This window comes from Populus alba, chromosome 6 (genome assembly GCF_005239225.2).
Source record: "Populus alba chromosome 6, ASM523922v2, whole genome shotgun sequence".
NCBI lineage: Eukaryota > Viridiplantae > Streptophyta > Magnoliopsida > Malpighiales > Salicaceae > Populus > Populus alba.
In genome coordinates this window covers 13,778,643-13,800,591 of record NC_133289.1, presented here as the reverse complement: position 1 = coordinate 13,800,591, position 21,949 = coordinate 13,778,643, and the positions used below count along the sequence as shown (strand labels likewise).

The following is a 21,949-nucleotide window of genomic DNA, read 5'->3' as shown; positions in this document are numbered from 1 at the left end:
AGTGATACTTTTTTTCCTATCACAATCAGTCTCCTTATTCAGACTCTCTAATAATTCTAATATTAGATGTCGACTCTTAAACTCATAATTATAATTTTATAATTACCCTCAATTTTTTTTTTCAACACACACTTAGAAGGCAGACCCTTCATTCCTAATGCCAGTCGTGCTGAGACATTATAAAATTATAAAATGATTTCTTATAATCCTTTTTTAAAAAGTCATGGTGATTTAAATTGACTTTGAAGGTGAGAGGGAAACTATTCAAGACTAAGGGACTAATAGATGGCAGTGTGTTTTGGAGGTATGAATGATTATTCTTGGAAGTTATTGGCTCTGTAAGCTCTTCTCCATTGACGATTGCGAAAAAGGATGGCTTTATTTTACATGAAAGGAAAAGGCAAATATTATTAATATCGATGGCTCAACTGGGGAAGGCATACATTTGCATCATAGATTACCCTTTTATATATATATATATATATATATATATATATATATATATATATTATATATATATATATATATATATCACAAAGTTCATTAATCCATTGGTTACATGTTAATGTTAGGCCTCTCTCCACTACACCCTGTCCCGAATATTATGGATTTTGTATGTTCTTTATATATAAAGTAATGTTCCATATGTTATTGACCTCAATCATAGGATTAAAAATTATAAAAAAGGAGAGCATACAGGACTTAGAGAGCGTTTGGAAACGCTATTGTACCTGTGTTTTTTTTAAAAAAAATATTATTTTTTTTGTTAAAAATTAATTTTTTTATATATGTTTTGAATAGTTTTGATACTCCGATTTTAAAAATAATTTTTTTAAAATAAAACATATATTATTTTGATGCATTTTGACACAAAACACTTCGAAAAGTAACTACAACCACAATCCCAAAAAGTCTCTTAAATGCAATCGCCTTAGAATCCAAAAGATTTTATTTTTTTAAAATGATTTTTTTTTTTCATTTAGAGAATTAAAAAAAATGCTGTTTCAATTCTCCAACTTATAACTAATTTTGATACACATCTTTCTTTTTCTTTTTCTATGTTTTTAAGGTTTGCATTAACTTCCTTTCATGTTTTCTATCGGAAACACAAGTTTCCAAAATTTTTTCTTTTTAATTTCGATAGAATGTTCTTTATTATTTTTATACATTTTTAAAAAGTCTCTCTCTCAAGATTTGTTTTTTTTTTAAAAAAAAAAACATAAGTCATACTAATCTTTTTAGTATATGTTTCCTTCTAATTTTTCTCACAATGTTGATCATGAATAATTGATTACAATATTCTATCACTCGCTCATCTATGTTTTAGTTCACTTGAAAAAATATTAAAATTAATTAGTATAATATTATTATAAATATCACTAAAAGTTAATAAATAACCATATATAAGTAAAAACTTATAAAACTATTAAGATTTTCTTAACATGTTAGTCAATTTTCATAGTGGAAAACAATTTTCCAAATTCACAATGGTGAACACATTTTATACATTCTCTACATAAAATGAAAATTAGAAAGGGAAAAGAAAACTAGAAATAGAAAATGAATAAATAGACCCCTAATTTTCTAGATTTTGAAATTTGTACTAATTTTGAAAAAATATATTCTTGAGGTAGTCCAGAATTTTATTTTAAAATTTTTGTAACGTCTTCTAAATTAAAAGAAAAAAACTAAAATGATGAATAATACAATATTTTCTATACAAACATTTTCTTCAAAGGTAAAACATCAAAAACTTCTTACAATTTCATATTTAGTTAATGTCATATATTTATTTTTATTACCAATATAATATAAAATATTTTTTTAGTTTATAAGTATAACTTTCTCATGATAAATCCTAATTTCAATGAAATAAAATAAATATTTTATAATTATTTTATTGCAAATACAAAATATTAAGATAATTTAAATTATGGTTTCTATTTTTTATAGAGAAATAGTTATAGCTTTGATGTATTTATTATTTTTATGGTTAAAATTTTTTTCTCCGTTTTCAACAAGGGAATACATGTTTTTAATTTCTTATTAGAGAATAAAAAATAAAAATATATACAGTCTGAGGTCGTTTGAGCTGATTTAATGATAGTCGAGGACAGAAGAGTTAAAGCCCATGCATGGTCTAATAAATATATACAGCCCGAGGTCGTTTTAGCTGGGCTTGAGTAGGATAGTTCATATTGGGCCTGAGGCTTTAAGTATGATTTAGAGCATATTAATAGAATTGATCCATCATGTATTGTATATGTTAGGAACTAACTGGTCAAGTATGTGCAATAATGCCAGTAAAATCACAAGTTAATTTCTAACGTTAAAACAATTTGTGTATACATTGTAAATTCATTTTATTGGTTCATAAAAAAAATCTAATTAAAAATTGGAAAGTTGTTGCATGTTTAATAAAATAAACTAAAAATTACTTGAGTATATAAATTATAAAAAGAGTTGCTAACACTGAGTAAAACCTTGAATAAAAAGCTGAAATATTAATATAAGTGAAAATATTTAATCTCGTGTCTTGAAAAGGCTTTATACTTTTTTCATTTAATTATAGATCAATAAATATGAGTTTTTTTAAAAAAATTATAATTTTTAATATAAATTCTCTTTTTGATATATATATTTCTTCATCAAAAATATATATTTTTAAGTTATGTTGTTTATAGCATAAAAATTAAAAGTAATTAAAATAAATATCAAAAAATGTTTTAATAATTTGAAATAAGAAAGGTATCTCTTTAATCAAAATTTGTTTATCTTATTAACATGTTGTCTCTTTTTTAACTTTTATTTTTTATTAGAATTATTTTCTTTTAGATATCAGCTTATCATAATTTTAAAAACAAGTTTTAATAAAAAAAATTAATGAGTTGATAATATTTACATGAATATATTAAAAAAATATATAAGCCTAATAAACTTGATAAAAATAAAAAAATATATTTTTAGCTATGTTTTTTATTGCATAAAAATTCAAGGAAATAAAATAAATATCTAAACAAATCTTAATGATTTGAAATAAAGATAGAAATGGTATCCCTTTAATCAAAACCCCTTATCAATGCGTCCCTTTTTTTTTTTAATTGTTTTATATGAATAGTTTAAAGGGTAACCAAACTTTTAGAATTTGATTCTTGAATTGGATTAAATACCTAATGTACTCTATTAATTACTTTAGTAATATTCTTGGCGTTTTACTTATGATTAACTGAATTAAAAAGAATTAAGTTCATCCTGAAAACCCAAGGTAGAGTTTTTTAACAAAAAGATTTCAATGCAAATTTCTTTTGTCATATTTGTTGTTAATAGTTTTTGTTAAAACCAATTAAAAACTTGCCTGTTGCGGTGACATGATGGACACAAAACAGTGATATGTTGTGACTTTGAAAATAATGACAAACGCTTGAATACAATTTTTTTGATGTGTTTTATATGGAACATAGATTTTTAATGAAATGACGTTCAAAAATTAGTTATAGAAAAACATTTTTTTTTAATATGAAATCTTATCAAGAAAAATATCCTTAATTTGATATTCAATTCCTTTAATAGACAGCAACTCACTAAGAATCTCATCAAGAAAAATATCCTCAAGATTCTTTAATAGAAAAAAAAAGTACTATAAATAAAAGAATCAAATTTATTAGCATTAAAACATGTCTCTTTATACATAAGTAAAACCATAAACATTTTAGAAAAATAAGCAATCTTAATCTCATTTTCTTTTGTATAAAAACTAATATATTATTTTTTTCGTATTCTTCTTTTCTCACATTTTCCCCCTTTTCTCCTATTTTCTTCTCTCCTTTCTAGTTGAATTCCCATTTCTTTCTATTTTGGCCAAAATTATTCTTTTAAGGCTCTCACGAGTTTCTTTCTTCCTCACATTCTTACATGGTTGTTTTGAATTTTTGGCTTCACCTTTCTTCTTCAATCTCAATTGATCTTCTTAAACCTATTTAGGCTACAATGGTATAACTGTGAAAGTTTTCCCATCATTTTTAAGAGAATCTATTCTTAAACCCATCATGCTTGACCTTTCCATAAAATTACCAAAGATGCCCTAACAGTAAATGAGTAATATGCATAGGAATCACATCACACAATACCTTATCCTTATACTTTCCAACTGAAAATAAATCAAAACCTATTTAGTAACTCTGACTTCTCTACATTTATTTAAGCATTAAAGTGTATAAGGTTTTTCATGCTTAATTGTATTCAAATTTAATTCTTTAACAAGTGTTACAATAGCAACATCAACATAACAATACTATTAATCATCATACTATATACATTGTTACTTATATGACATCTAGTATGAAAAATGTTCTATATTTGTTACTTCAAATCATCATTCTTAATCTAAATATTAAGTAATCTTCTAATCATCAAAGCCTCTTCATCGTTTAGATACTCAGCATCATTACAATCCTCAAGTGGTAGCATCTCATCCTCTTCAAATTTTTCACTTTTGAATCTAGTCTTCCTGTGCTCTGTCATAATCATAACCCTTTTGTTTAGATATTGTAAATCTATATGTCCATTTCTCAGACATCTAAAACACTAAATATTACATTTATGATTAGTTGGAGTTTTGGATTTACCTTGGACAACAGTGGCCGAATCTTTTTTTTATGATCTTAAGTGGTTTGGTTTTGTTTCCCATGATATTCGGCTTTGTTGGGGCAGCTTCCTCTCTCCTATAATTTGGTCTCCAAGTGGAAAAGGAACCAAATTACCTCTTTGATGTATACAACCCTTTCTTTTCAACTGCATCTCTACCTCAATAGCCATGTGAACCATATTTTTTATCTTAATATAATATTGCAACTTAACCATATTAGTTATCTCTCTATTCAAATCATTCAAAAACCTTGTCATTATAGCTTCTGTATCCTCCACACCATTAACATTAATAATAGGAATCTTCATATCCTTCGATGATAATAAGAAATTAACTTTACTTTCTTCTTACACTCCAAATATGCTTCAAGATCATTTTAGTCTTGAAAAGCCAGGATCTTCATCCTAAAACTCTTTAAATTTATGTCCAAATTATCATGAAAACTATCCTTTTAGTATGCTCTTCTATGGTTAAAATGTCCTTGTGGCTAAACTCTCTCGTGTCTATGGTTTTTATGTTGCTGAAACCTAGCATCATAATCATGATCAAAATCCTTGACCTCCTCATCTATATTTTTAGTTGTCGACTCTACTAATGGTGAAACAACTTATCTCACCACATGCCTTTTATCAGTGGGACTTCTATAGCCTGACCCATCTGAAAAGTTAGCTACTTTGGTTCTTAATTCAGCCATCTCATTCATCACCTCTCAAAACCTCGTGTTACTTAATTCCAATAGTTGTTTCATACCCAAATAACTTCATTCTAGATTATTCATATCCTTTGATGGTGGTGATCAACTTTTGGCTGGCATCGTCAAGATCTAAAAATCATGTTAGTAGCAAGAGAAATATATCATTACACACTCCCTCATACGTTTACACTTAATAAATGTTACTCCCCTCGTGTTTCACATAATTTTTTTACTTTTCATTACACTAAGTTCACCTTTCGCCTTTTACCATGAAATCTTAAAAACTCAGTTCTTTAAGGAACTAAATCACAACAAATTAAAAAAAATTAACTAGTTAATAGAAGAATCTAAAATAATATAAAAGACTCAAGAAGTAATAAAAACTAAAAATTATCAATATGAAGCAACAAATACTAAATCATGACTAGTAAAGTGAATTTATATGAAAAATGAATGATATAAAGACAAGAAAAAAGAATTATGAAAATACAAGAACAAATGAAATAAGACTCAAATAACCTTACTAAGTACAAACACTATCTTAATATATCAAGAATACATCTTACATATAAGTTTGTAATCTTTGATATTCAAACAAAAAATAATAATATGTTTTTGGTATTTTAAAAAATTAGGCGAAGTTTTCATAGATTTTATAAATTGGATATTAAATCCAAAATGCATATAAAGATATCAACAAAATTATTTTTCTTGAATTTTTATATTTAAAGATGCTAAATCATGTCATATATTTTTTATTTTTATTATTCATGCAAAAATGATTTTTTATTTTTATTTTTGAGAGACTTGACTGTATACACATAGATAAAAACTTATTTTGATGTAATTTTTCAAAATAGGGATTTTGTTTTTGTATTTTTAATGAATTTTGAAGAAAAACAAATATCTACGGTATAAGTCTACAACCCAAATATTAAATAAAATGGTTGGAAAACATGTGAGGGTCCATAAATAAATTTAAAATGATCCCTAAATCTTTTTAGATTTTTTCTTTAAAATTATTTAAGGGTTTGTTTGACAAAAGCATAAAAAATTCAGCAAAGAAAACTGTTAGTAATTGATTAGAATGTGTTTTTCAAACACTTCATCAGGATAAAAAAAAAATATTTTTTATTTGTAAAATTTTAGTTTAAACAAACACAACCCTAAGCATTTGAAAGGCTCAACCCAATGATATGAAATGGGCTTCATAACCTAGGCCCAAAAGCCACTGTTGGCCTCTTCTAAAGAAAGAAAATATGGGCCGTTTCTCATCAAATAAACAAAAGCCTTATCAATGGAAAAGAAAAATAACATAAAATTTTAAAGCAAAGCCTAACCCTTAACAAAAATAAATGCTCTCCTTTTGCTCTTAAAAGATCAAAACAACTGAACCAATGAATCCATACATAGCTCATGCCCATAAACTATGAACATGTAGCAAACAAATCACAACAAATTTAAAGTTTTTAAATAGCATAAGAATTATACCTATATTATCAAGGGTGGTTTGATGTGTCCTGCCTTGAACAAACACTGACCCAATCTCTTTTTCCTTTTCTTCTCCTTATGTTTCTCCTACATTTCCTTAATTTCTACTGCTATGATTAAAAAGAAAAGCCCTTGCTATTTTTTGTTGAATCTTATGTTGCTGTTCGTTATACTACTGTTGCAAATCTAAGGAAAGAGTCATGGCTAATGAAAAAGATTTTCATTGTTGCTCCCCGTATAAAGGAGATGAAAAGTTTAATGTTGATGAGGCAAACCTCCTCCTCCTACTTGCTCATGATACAGAGAAGATGACAATCCTAGTAGGATGAGTTGTTAGTTTAATATGCTTTATAGTGAATCGGTTAGTTACATGAGACATTATTATATTCATGTAAATACATATTTTTATTAATAATAAGGATTTAATTTATCTTTAATATTCATATAATATTAAATTAATGAATTTAGAGTGAAGATAAAGTCCATGAAAAAAAAATGTTTTGTAAAAGAAATTATAAAGTGATTATAATTATGAGATTTTTTATGCATCAAAGCATTGTTTCTATTATGTTCTTGGTTGATACTTTTTTAAATACTGGATATTTATTAGAGTTATAAAGACTAATACATATGGTGTAAAGGAGGTTTGATTCCTTTCTTATGTTCAAATCTTAAAGAGAAGAATTTATTAAATCTTAGTAAATGTATTAGATCAAATAAAAGGTGCATTTTCAAGATGGTTCAATAAGAATTTATTATTTGTAGATGTACAAGATAACCTGAAAATAAAATTAATAATAATAATAATAAAAGAGCATAAATGTTGATCTTGGGGAGACATCATGCCTCCATAGATGTTGACGTGGAGGCATGTGAAGACAAGCCAAAATGAAAGGAAAAGTAAAGAGTCTCCATTCTATTCCATTCCATTAATTCCATACTAATAAATAAATAATAAGAGATTAAGATATGGATTAGTGTTACCATTAATCAGGAAAAGTGTACTTTAATTAGATTACAGTATTAGTTAGTTAATTAATTATGATGGGTTAATTATTCTGGCTCTTCCCAAGCAAGCACAAGAGCACCGGGCGGTCGGCAACTAGAGCTTATTCCGAGTTATGGATAACACCAGAGCTCTCACACATTAATTATAAAACGTAAAAATGATAATAAGGTGGCCCATGGAACACGGTATTCCAGGCTTGCATCGTGACAAGGAAGAATATACAGTCTGTAATACCATACATCCGCCATTGATGTGTGCTCAAGAATTGAATATTAGGTCTGGTAAGGTAATTAAGGATGTGGTCACATGGCTGATGAGGGCGGGCATGCTTCGATTACTTTTTATTTAATTTTATTTAATTAGCAGAAGAATCACACACGAAAATAGAAGGAGAGACGACTGGGGAGATGGATCCCCCCAGCCACATGCTGCTTCCTGGGGACCATGAGCGAGCCCCCTTGATTAGAGTTACCCTCAACAGAGAGCATGAGAAGATCCCAAAAAGCAATACAAAAAGGGAGGCTGCTGCTCTCAAAATCTCACCTGCCACTAAAGAAAACTCCACAGCCCCATAAAGGGAGGAGATAAAAGTTCATTTGCATGCCGGATCACAGTCACTTTACCTTTAAAACAACATTTCTTGCCTTGAGTGCTGCAACTGTCCTCCTGCTTTACATCTTGTAGTAATTTTGTCTATTCTCTAGGAAAGCTCATCAGCACTCCCTGTTTGATGTAGAATGTCTCTCAAAGACATATATATATATATATATATATATATATATATATATATATATATATATATATATATATATATGCTATGGGGATCGAGGACGAATTGAAACTAGTTCAACGTGGGAGCACTGACCGCAAATGAAATCGAAAACTGCCGCATAAATACAATAAAATTATCTCTATCAGCAACATCGCCTTCTCGGCCCGCAGGAAAGCCATGGATCGGTAGGAGAACTGAGCGCACATCAATGCCCTAGAAACAATAAACTTGAACATGAAGTAACCTAAAAGACCAGCAGCTTCCACGGGGTTTCGCAAATCTTAACTGGTGACCCTTTAAGTAATCATTTTACATAAAATTAAGAGCTAGCTAGCTAGCTACTACTCATGAAATAAACTTATATTAAAAAAAAAAGGCTTAATTAATCATTTAACTATGTCCACAATGCATGCATTAATTGGTAACTGGATTGTTATGATAATTTTCAATAACATGGTCGCGTGCCCGAAATTCCATACCTAATTCCAATGCAAGCAATTAAAGGTCATTTTGAGTCCCTCGAGCAACAAAAATGTAATGTAAAATTTAAAGTGGAAGATTTTTTTTAATTAAATTGGAATTAATTATTTAAAACTAGTTTGAACTTTATTTTTCACACTTTACGACTTATATCTTAATTTAGCCTTTATGATTAAGTATAACAATAACATTATTTAGAATTAATTTATTAATTATTATTTATTTAGGCATCATTTGAGAGTATGATTGGACTGTATTTTTCTATTTTTTTTAAAATATTATTATAATTTATTTTCAAATAAGTTGAAAAATTTACAATCCTACTTGATTGCAAAATAATTGTCACCACCTCACCGATTAAGTTCTAAGTATGAAATCTTCATCTCATTAAATAAAAGAAGAAATTTATATTAGTTGCTAAAAAACGAAATCAGTCCTTTTTTATATGTCAACATCTTAATTACTAATTCCAGCTTTCAAGAACACTTAATTTGACGCGCTTCAGATTCTTGATTAATTCTTTTGTGTTTAATTGGGACGAATTTAATTACTAGCACTGATCAATTTTTTGAAATTATAATGTTTATGGCATATAAATAGACTTTAATCTCTTATGAAACACCAGATTAGAGAGAGAGAGAGAGAGAGAGAGAGAGAGAGAGAGAGCCAAGTATAATAAACGGCAGAGGAAGCTTATAAAACCATAATATTACAAAACTGTCTAGAGTCTTGAACAATATACATTACATACACATATATGAGAGAGAGAGAGAGAGAGAGAGAGAGAGAGAGAGACCTAATTGTTAAACATTTACTGTCCTAGCTAGGGTGATTGAAACTCAAATTCGACGGTAAACACCTGCGTGAGAACCATGGATTAGGGTAAACTGCATGTACTTGGGAAACTTGCTACTACGTACTGCCACTCCTCCTCACAGGCCCTGTGGATATTTTAATGGCAACAATATTATATGTTTCGTTGGGAAACTTGCTGGAGTTCTTAATTGCACACTCTCACACGAAAGGATAGGGATGGGTTTAGTATGAGGAGCCTTGAATTCATAGGAGTATTTGATGATTGATCATCATGGATTGGGCAGGCGCTGAAAAATGATAGGCGCACCATGTTGGGGGTAAAGTAGCATCAGGACCGTTGGTGCGTGTTGGTAGCTAGTGGCCAATCTGAAAGAGAACCGTTGCAGTATTATGGCGAGTGTCAATTTGGCTTGCAGGATGGCTAGATTTTGGCCAATGCAGGTTCGGACTCCTAGCCCGAATGGAATGAACGCCACATGGTGCTTTGCTGCTCGGGCCACGCCATTCGAGAAGCGACGAGGGTTGAATTCATTTGCGTCGTGGCCCCATATGGATTGATCATGATGAAGGGCCAATATCGGTATCAGGAGCTCGGTCCCACGGGGGATTTTGTAGCCCCCCAGCTCTACATCAGCTTTCGACCGTCTGATTGTTGCGATCGTCGGTGGGTACAACCGTAAGGATTCATTTACAATCATGGTCAGCTGCACACCACAACAATATTCACTATTTAATTTGGAATTACGGAATTGCCACCACTACCCTTTTTTTTTTTTTTTTTCCTTTCACATGTCCAGAAATCTGATCAGTACTGTATCCGTCTGTCTAATATAGGATAGAGGGGGAAAAAAAATAAAAATCTAAAAAAAGCAGTAAAGCAAAAGTTTTTTTTTTTTGGGCCAGTAGAAACAAGCAAGCAATGTGAAAACAGACAAAACATGAATTTTGTCAGTCTTTGAAGGGGGCTTTACCGTCTTAAGCTTGACAACATCATCTTTGGTGGGTATGTCACGTGATCCACATACCCTCAAGACCTCCTCACGTGCTTGAACCTGCCAATGTGGGTGCATTGCGAGTAGGACTGTTGTCCACGTCAGCAAGTTGGATGTGGTCTGTTTGCCCGCAAAGAAAAAGCTCTTGCACTCCTCAACAATGTCATGTACGGTTACATCTTTAGATGAATTTGAGGCTTGAATCATTAGTCCTAACAAATCCTTAGGACCTTGACGATATTGTGTTTCGTTGATAATGCTCGAGCCCTCTCTTCTCCTTTCTACAAGCTTCATCAACGACCTCCTGATTTCTTTGTCCAGTTTCCACGAATTCACGTTTCTTTTTGTTGGAAAGAACCTGAAAAACAATAAATTACAATTCATCTCTCGTAAATGTTAATAAAAAAAGAAATTGAAGATGTTCACAGTACGTTAATTAATTGCCACCTGTAGCCAGGGATCAGAACTCTTTGGAATGCCACGGCAGCAAGGGCCATTTGCTGTGCTTGTAATCGAAAAATGGCCTTTCCATCTTCGTAGCTACTACCAAATGCTGTTCTCGTAATGACTTCTTCTGTTAGGGTTTCGAACCATTCAGAAACTTCAATTTCTACATCGTCGGAATTTGACACTGTCGACCATTGCTCCAGCATATCCGTTACGCTCTTTGCCACCACCGGAACTAGCAACTGTACATATTGAAGAATAATAAATGTATGAGATTACCTCCTTCTTCTTTCCCCCCCTGAGCCAATTAATACAAAAGCTACTTTTAATCTTAGATTAACTTTGAACTTACTTTGAGATTCTCCATGTGGAATGTGGGTGCTATAATTTTCCTATGGTGAGCCCATTTTTCTCCTTTGAGGCTAAGCAGTCCATCACCTTCGAGCTGTTTTACAAGAGGGTGAGCCTCAATCTTCTCATAAAATTCAGACTTGGAAGTAAAGATTTCTCGAATGAGGTCCGGGTCGGACACGGTGAGTCGAACCGTCGGTCCGAACCACACCAGAAACGTTGCACCTGCAACAACACCAGAATATGCAATTCAAACTGCGTTGCCATGTAAGTACGTTGCAAGGATGTCAAACCAGAGAGGTTAATATTTGGACCTAAAATAAACCAGTCAGGTAGTAAAATAGAAGGAGTAATTAAGGGAAGAGAGATGACGTTTGCACCGATCAAGTAGGAACTTCAACACATACTCTCAAGTAGCAAGAATCAAAGATGTTAAAAGAGGAATATGGGAAGGAAACTTGATAATCATTAGTTCAGAGAGCAAATACAAAAGAAATGAAGCAAGAAGAAGACAACCGAAACTAATCTGCTTGCTAGCATCTACAGCTTCATCCCAATGAACAGGAAACAAGCTCCCAATAAAACAAAAGAAGTGGACACTGAGTCGCAAATGATGGTTCCGGAACAAAGAATTAATCTTTTGGAGAAGAATACATATGCACAAGAAAAGAAAAGTCGTAAAAAAATAATTGTAATAAAAAATGATAATCTGGCTTAGAACTCTAGAAAGAGAGAGAGATAAAAAGAAAACAAGAAGTGCAACAGTCCAAAACTCGGAACTTCAACATCAAGCATCCAAGCACAGAAAAAGGCTGAAAAGTTGTTAAAAGAAGTACCTGAACTCAGAAAACAAGAAAGAAAAAAGATTTTTTTTTTCTTTTAAAAAAGAGTCCCAAATTCTGGAGGATGGATCACAAGCCAAGCTGAAAAAACACATCATAACAGAAGCACCCACCACCCACAGCTTTAGTGATATTTTCAAGACAAACTCTTATGAACATGTGCTTTGACAGAGATGTTTCAAAAACCACATTTGTTACATAAGTCATTGGTTCCAAAACAACTGTGCCGTATTGATCACCAAGCACAGTCACAACAAGTGGTAAAAACTGCACAAAAACTCCTGGTTCATGATCAAGTACACGAAAGAGACAAATTATGTAGTCATCTTAAGATGTTGAAGTACCGTAGATTTTCTTCCAGTGATGGTAAAAAGAGAGAACTCTAGGAAGTATGTTGTGAGAGAAAGGCATGGGTTGAGAAGAGGCCTTTAACATCATTTCCACAAGCTCCTTCACATTACCAATGAAGAAACGATAAGGGGGTCCTCTGATTCCTTGCTTGGCAAAATGGTGTTCAATTCTTCGAGGTCTCCACCAAAGTAACACTGCAATCTTTAACAACAAAACTAATGCCAAGAAAGAGATGGCAAGCAGCTTAATAAGCCAGTTGTAATACAACAGCTCCACCATGTTAAAACAGAGAGAGAGAGAGAGAGAGAGAGAGAGAGACAGGGTGGGGGGAATGGGAAGGGGAGCGCTCTCTTTCTTCTCCAATTCGTAAGAGTGGAGCAGCCTTTTCTGTTTTTGGTTCTTATCTTCTCCTCTCTCTCTCTCTCTCTCTCTCTCTCACACCGTCTCTCTGTGGTGTTTTTTTTTTTTTTTTTTCCTTCTTCGCCTATTTAGGCTGGTTTTTTTTACTTGCTAGCTAGTGTGTGCTGGCATTTCAATCCTATTTCTTTATTTATTTTTTTACGAGAGAGAAAGACAAGCTAACAAGCAAGGCCAACGGCGTAGGGGCCGCCATTGGAATTCTAAGGGTCAACGAGCACTAAGGGCTTTTTTTTTTCCTTTTTTTTTTTAAGAAACAATAATTTATTAACATTAATAGTATAATGTTGTGTAGCAAAATCTTCTAATTATCAATTTTATACTATGTATAATGAACATTACACAATCGTACTCTTTTATTCATTCAATTTTAAAAGAGGTCATACGTTAGTATTAAATTGTGAATTATTTATCCCTTGATTTTCATGTATTTGTTTTAATGCTTTTTCTTAGGATTTTTTATGATATAAAATGTAATATTTTTTTTTTATTAACGTTGGTGTTCGGATCAGTTTGCATATATTTCAACTAATTTCATAATAAATAAACATATTTTTTACCTATCAAGATAAATCCTTAAAAAAAAAAAAAAGACAATTTTAATAGCAATTCTCACTCGTATTAACAAGATCTCCATGTGCTAGCATTAACTTTTGTTTTTTATGTCCGCCATCTTAACTCCAATCCATTAATATTTTGTGTTGATATTAAAATGCACCAACATTCTCCTCCTTATTTTCGTATTAAAATTAGTTAAGAGAGTTTAGTATTTAAACAAAAATTGTACATCAAAAAGAGATGCTTTTCGTTAAGCCTTAATTAGGGAGACAACAACCTTTACAGTAGTGGTTTCTAAATGGTCTAGAAGGAGCTAGAGTGTATAGACCTTGACGAAAACTTACGAAAAAAAGATAAAAAATTAAGAAAATACTTTACAAGCAATAAATATCAATAACCTGCGCAAAGATACATTATCAACATAATAAAGTAGAGTGTTCTTGCGAGATTTCTTCTAGTTCAAAGCTCCATTTGAAATCTTATATTCATCAATAATGTTCTTGCGAGAATAGTTAAATTATTTTACAGCCACTTCTTTTTGGGTTCAATAGCAAATTATAGTGCCAAGCTTACTTTTAACTAAGGTGTATCTTCTCTTTGTCTTCTACAATAGTAACAACACTAACACTATCTCGAAGAATAAATAATACAAGAGTAATATTTACAAGTTTAAATCACTAAAATCTTATGAGTGTATGAGACTTTTATTTATTGTTCGCCCCCCTCCCACCTCTCTTTTTAATTCTACACTTCTTCATCTTTCTATCCCACTCCTTTTGCATACCTTAAAAGGATGGTTCATCAAGTATATCTATAGGTGAAGTGAAAAACTACCCATAAGAAAGCACCCATGTAAATAAGAAATTGTTAATTGGAGAGAATGCCCCTAATTAGTAAGGAATTAACCATTCTAGATAACTTCCTAGATAAAGAAGTAGTTACCATAGATAGTTTATTCAAATGAGGAATTATTTATTGTAGATAATCTTTACTGCATATGAAATCATTTCTTAGAAAGAATCTTCACTGAATAAGGATTGAAAAAGAAAATTTAGATTTTTTATATAAAATCATTTACTAACCAATTTTATGCTATCACGCATAACTTTCAATCCGATTATTGGATCGAGCTAAAATTTCTTAAGGAATCTCATGACATATTATTCTATCTCAGATTAAAATTTCAATTCAATTCAATTTCTAAATAGGCCTTCTGATAGTATAAACTGTTAGTTAAAATATAAGAGAAGAAATTATGCTATGTGAAAGAATCATGAATAAATGGAAAATGACAGTCCCCTCCCTTATAAAAGGAAACAACTTGCCATGGGTGGAAGAAAAGCTTTCAAACTTCTTCCTTCCATGCATTTTCCTTTATAAAAGCACATAAAGTTGAGTTTTAAGTTGGTTAAATTGGTTTGTAAGAGATTAAACCCACTTTGATGGAGTTTAATGAGAGATTAGGAATGAGAAAAGTAAGAGTTTAAAGAGAGAGAGTAATCAAATTGAAGGTTAAAGAAGGAGGGTTGGTAAAAGCTCAATTGTATAGCTTTTGGGATTCATAATTTCACCTTGTAAAGTGTTTTAAACTTGCTTAAACAAGTTAGGATGAGAATTAATTCATTTTCTATAAAAAATAACCAATTTTAAGTTAGAGTTCTTTGTTGATATTTGAGAGAAATGATGAGCGGGTTGAAATTGAGTTATTTGATATGTAGTAGGTTGATCTAAGGGTGAAATTATAAAACATCAAAGAAAAGATTCATGGCTTTTAGATTATGTGTAACTAGCCAATTGAGCAAGCAATGAGGGAATTGTGTAAATTATATAACTTTGCATGAATTGTGTATGATTATGATGTATTATTATAGAGGTATTGACTTGGAATGAATTGATTTGCTTTATTACAATTTTTGAATTTTGTTTTAGGATTTTAAAGTTGTGTTGAACTATAGTTTAAGTTTGGAATTTCTCCTTAATTTGGTGTGGATAAGTGACAAAAACATTCTTTTCAAGTTCTATTACGTTTTTATATGATTTCCATGAATCGATTGATTATGGGTTTGTGTTAAACCTAGGGTTTAGAAAATAATTGATATTAATGATGAATTTAATGTGCGTAAAGTAGTTGTTTTGTGTTGGAAACATGCCAAACTAGGTTGGATGGCGTTGGAATTAGAAAAGCATCCCTTGATTTGTCAAGAGGAAGGTTCGGTCAAGCTACCAATTTAGAATGTGAATGAGATTGTGTATTATTGCTTACTTGAAAATGATTATTTATCATATAATTAAACATGTTAGATGAGTTTTGAACAAGGAATTGAAAAATAAAAACCCAAGGTTTTTTGGGTGAAAATTTTGCTCATAATACATAGAAAAGGGTTTAGGATGTTGTCAATTGAATTTATAAACTTAAAGTGTGTTTTAGACGAGAAAGAAAAATAAAACAGAAAATACAAGAGTAAATGGCTTAAAGATTTCAGCCATTTTAGAAAAATGGTAGGAAAAAGAGTGTTTGAGTGGATCGTTGCCTTGAATTATTGTTGAAACTTAGACCTGAACATGTTAAAATGATTTTAGAATGAAGGAAATGGAAACAAATACCTTGAAAATTAAATGTGAATCTTTGTTGAAAAATAAATGATAATAAGAAAATAAAGGATAAGAGTTGTTATATTAAGTGAAACACCTAACGATCACTATTATATAGTGATATAACATATGTAATAAAGGTTGGGTCAAATGGGTTAAAGTGTTATATAAAAAAGACATATTAAGGTGGGGGATTGGCTAAAATTAGGTATATGGATGTTAATTGATATGTTTAAAAGCATAGTCATGCATTGTTGTGTGAAAAAATAAATATACTTTGAGTAAATGGTACATTTGGGTTTTGACAGATGATGGGAACATTGGAAAGTGTGGGTGTATGTTGAGTCCTGTGAATTTATCTTGTTGTTAATTCATAAACATAAGTTAAATAGGGGTCAAAATAAAATTCTTAGGTTGATTTGATATGTTTATAAAGGTTTAAAAAACTATTGGTATCGGGGAGACTACTGGAGCTAGGCAGCGAGTTGGAGTAGCAAGACATTCTCAAGCTACAAGTAGGTGCTCAACACTTTGGCTCTCAAAATCTTTAAGTATTGTTTGCAGAGTTGTTATTTTTTATAGTATTGTCTTTGAGTGATAAATTAATCATGTCATGAAAATCAAGATAATTCATAGTGTTATATACAATGATTGTATTATATGTGATGTAAAATATTAAAATACAATGCTCGTATAATGTTTATACTATGAGAAGTACAAAAAATAAAGTTAAAATTGTAATCCCAATAGGGATGATAAAGTAAATGAAAGTGGAGAAATGTGTTAATTTATAGAAATGAAATCTATGCATACATAATGAAATGCGATTATAAATCTACAAAATAAATATAGGACTTCAAAAATATTCTATTTGGTAGTCAACATAGGTTATTTAGAGAGAAGATGTTATGTTAAAAATTGAGGTAGGTATTCAGAATTGAATGATTATGGCTAGTATTCAAAAAGAATGGTGTGATCATGATGGGGTTTGAATTAAAGTAACCAAGTGAAAGGCGTTGTGGTGGGTAGGAATTTAGTTGAACAATATTTAGTTCTAATTAAGTATATTGTAAAGAATGTGTGATGAACTTGGTATGACCCTAGGAAGGAGATTTGACTGGCTGTCCTAAGTGGAATTAGTGGCATCAAGATGACTCATTGTCAGGATATGTGATTGACTTACTTTTCTAAGTGCAATTAGTGGCATTATTGAACTAATGGCTAGAGTGTTTAAATTAACTAGCTATCTTGAGTGTAGTTAGTGGCATCCACGTGACTGAATGTTGGGATATGAGATTGATTAATTGTCTTAGGTAGGACTAGTGGTGTTAATGTGATTGACTACCATGATACTTAAATTGACTAGTTGTCCTAAATAAAGATAGTAAAATATGAGTGATTGAATGTCGAGATATAAGATTAATTATTTATCCTGAGTAGGGCTAATGGCATAAAAGAGATTGACTATCTAGATACTTAATTTGACTATTATTTAGAATAGAACTAGAGGTGTCAATGTTACTGACTTGTTGATGTTATTTGACGAATTTTCCCTGAAGTAGGACTAGATTATTTGAATAGTCTACCACGAGGTGGAGGTTAAAGGCATTAATGTTTATTGATTATGTAAAGATGGTGGATTAAAGAGTGTTTGTCAAGGAAATACTTGGGGTCAAGATTTTGAGTATACCAAGAAAATGATGTGCTATATTCTTAGAAAGGATAGAAGAGGGAGGTCAAATTGTGATTAGAAAGGAAGCCATCTTGATAACACGATAAAGGGATTGATATTGAAGGTTTTTTTACAACGTAAAATGTCAAGATTAAAGGTTGTTTTGGCAAAATATTGAAATGTGTTTAAGAGCTATTTTGAACAAACACTTGGTGTGTTTGAGAGGTTTTTTTGCAATGTATTGAAGTATGTTTGAGGGCTATGTTGGTAGCGAGTTTGGTGGTGATTGGTGATGTTTTTTATAACATGTGTAAACACATTTCAAAGTTGTTTTGACAATATGTATATGGTGTACTTCAAAATTGTTCCAAGCAAGGACTCAACTTTACCTCTATATATCTATAAGGGATAGTGCTACGAAACTAAGTAAACAAAAGATAAACTAATGAGGTGTGGTTTAGAGAGATAAGCCTTTAAGATGGCTTCCCATATGTGATGATGCCTCCGAAACAAGTTACGTGTCTACCTTATGATATAGGATGAGGAATATATAATATATAAGACCATGAGTGAGAGTTATAAAGAATTAAATGCGTGTTAAGGCTTGGAAATGAAAAAAAAACAATTATATTGGTAGGAGTATGGGTTACCATATGTGATTTATGGTTTATGATATTGGTAATTAACTCATTTTACTTGTGAGGTTTAATGACATGGATTTTATTGATTCATAATATGAAAGAATTAATATAAATATTATGTTTTGCAAGGGTCATGTGCACTCCTATAGGTTGATAAACGGGCCAACCACACGACCAATGCTTAGATGGGATATTATACTAAAATGATTGTAATAAACAGATTTTATGATTAAATTGTATTACAATAAAAAGGACTCAAAAACATTAGTTAAATAGAAACTTATAAATTATTCATTTGTATAACTGACCTCTAATGTAAATCACATTTAATGATTTGACAGATTTCATGAATATTACTATGTATGTGATGCCAAAGTGGTTAGTTACTTGAGAGGCCTAAAGCCTAATATTGAGAATGAGATTGATGTGTTGTTGGATTCGTATATCCATTGGTTGATAAATAAGTGTTCTATATGAAAAGAATAACTGTTTTAGGGACTTGGACAAAGAAAACTTTGTCAAGATCCTATTAGGAATTAAGAGACATGAATTATAATTATATGATTGGGATATCGACTAGAAATGAGTTTATTAATGTGGTAAGAATATAACCAGATGGATAAAACATCAATAAGATTTATTGATGCTAAATGTTTGAAAAAAAATGACCTTGTGTTTATTTGATATTCAAGGCTCAAAGTATCCTTCAATATTATGGCAATTAATGTGTTATATTAAAGCTCTGACTATTTTAATAGATGTAAAAAAAAAAAAAATATCAAGCTTAACAAAATCTAGGGAAAAATAAAATTCATTGATCCCATGACTGGTTGGGCTACCTAAAAAGATGGAATTTTATTCCCTTTTAGTTTTTTTTTTTTTTTAAGTTAGTTATTTTGATTATTTGCTATTTTGTTTTTATATATGTCTATATTATTGTTCTTAATTTGTACCACATTGTGTCTATGGTATATGTGTAATGTTCTTTTATGACTTTTTCTTTATTCTTGGATATAGGGTATAGGTTGACCCAAAAATTCATCTCCTATTTTTCAATGAGCAAAAGCTCATCCTAGTTATGACTTTTACAAGAGTCATCAAGAGGATGTACCAGAACCTAAATCAATAGAAAAGGTTACCAAGTCTAAATTTAGAAAGTTTAGTGAGTCTTCTATACTTGACCTAAAAGAGCTAAAAAAGAAGGATATAGCCTACTAAAATACCTAATCCATAATAATAAAGAACGTTGAGAGTGATAAAAAAAAAAAGTTGCACGCTAGTTTCTTGATCATTTATTCCTTTTGGTTGGTAAGAGTGTAAATGATATAATTAATGATTTGTTAGTATAGATCACGAGGCTCTCTATCTATGTACTTTGTATTGCTAGTTACAACTTTATAATATGATTTTATCTTTTTAACTTGAACTATTATGTGTTGTTATCTTTATTGTTGTTTTTATTGTGATCATTATTGTCTTCTTTATATGTCCCACTCATATTATATGTTCGAGTTCCTTAAAGCACAAGTTCTAATTGTAGCATTTCCAATATCAAAATGTCTAATCAATTGAAGGCATAAGTCCTTCATTTTTAATTATATACATGGACCTTTATATCTATAATGAAAAAATGATAAGCTCTAAAAGGTTAGGATGAGTGTTTTTTGTTTTTTTTACAAAATTTAAGACAAGAACTTGTTAAACAATGCCCAAAGATTTTAAGAAAAGCTTGTTAAGTTTTCTTTTAGAGGCATGGTGTTTGTTCCCTATAAGGTGTTTTATTTAAGTTATTCTTACTATTTATAATTGGATTTCTCTTTCCTATCCTTCATTATTCCTAAAGTGTTTTAGTGAATTTCTTAAATATTCATAAATTTTTTGCAAAGCTTGATTGGTCATTAAAGCTTAAATACATAGAGATCTAAAAAAATATAAGAGTATTGGAAGGTTTCTTATTGGACAAGGTGAATATTTTGTTTTACTAGGATTATTGGAAGGTCTAAAAAAATCAAAACTAGAAAAAGTGAATGCATAAAATTAATTTTACATATTTTAATAAAATTAATTATTCAAATAGTTTAAAAGTAACTTTATTATCCATAAAATTTTAAATGATTAAGGTTATTTTTATTTAATAAGCCTTAAATTTAATTGATGGACCTTTATGAGAGAAAACTTAATTTATTTGACTTGAAAAAATAAATTCAAAAAAACAAAAACCTTTATAGAGGGTAAGGTAATTAGGTATTTATCATGGTAATATACAAACAAGAAATAATTTATATCAAGTGGTTATCTAATCTCTTTATACTTTTAATATCAAACTTTTCTCATTCAAGATATCATTCACAATTGATCTATTTTCCATCCTTTCATTTTAACTTTTTCCAATGACTTATTTATGATTTGACTTGTTAGTTAAGTTTGATAATTAATCATTGGCCTGATAAAAAGATTAAGGGATTATAGTAAAAAAGAAAGAGTAAACAAGAATTACTTAAAATGACAATGGTAAATTTAATTGATACTTATATAAGCTATGAATATATGATATTTTGGGATATGTACAACAATGACATCAATCCTTTAATTATAAAATCAATATCTTTCTTTTTTTTTCTTTTTTTTTTCTCTTAGAGAATTAGAAATGATGAATCATATAAGCATTTATTCATTGATGAACATGGTTGAAATTTTATTTTGGAGAACTATAAAAATATAAATTGGACAAAATTATAAAATGAGAAGATATAGATACTACAATTGATGAAATTAGTTCTAAAGTTACGACTCTAACAATATAAAAATGATTTAATCCCAATCTTAAACAATTACAATATCTTAAACAAGTCAACTCATCCACCTATTTTTCTTTGTGAAATTGAGATGATTCTATGAGTTAAATTGATATTTTATTAACCATTTTTATCAAACAAATTTTGAGTTGAACTTATTACAATGATCAAAAGTCAGGTGATATTGTTTGCCTTACCTGGACCAATATTGTAAAAGACTAAGAAGTGTTAGTTATTGAAGATTTCTTAGGTGTTAGGATGGTGATGATGTAAAGTTTTCTTCTAGTCAAAAGAAGAACTTATTAAAGACCCTTAGGAGCTAAAGGAAGAGAAAGGAGATCAATGATTTTTTAAATCTTTTTTCCTTCTTTCTTTTACTTTTTC

At 30.1% G+C, this 21,949-nt stretch overlaps 1 protein-coding gene across 1 annotated transcript; it reads right to left on the bottom strand.

Moving 5' to 3' along the window:
- Positions 1–9,764: 9,764 nt before the first annotated feature.
- LOC118048035 (cytochrome P450 734A1) lies at positions 9,765–13,327 on the bottom strand. The gene is made up of 5 exons (XM_035057542.2): positions 12,884–13,327; positions 11,699–11,922; positions 11,347–11,588; positions 10,879–11,257; positions 9,765–10,611 (listed from the first exon to the last, which is right to left on the bottom strand). Exons 1-5 carry the CDS (start codon positions 13,167–13,169, stop codon positions 10,177–10,179), a joined length of 1,566 nt encoding a protein of 521 aa, XP_034913433.1. The 5' UTR covers positions 13,170–13,327; the 3' UTR covers positions 9,765–10,176.
- Between the last annotated feature and the right edge of the window lie 8,622 nt (positions 13,328–21,949).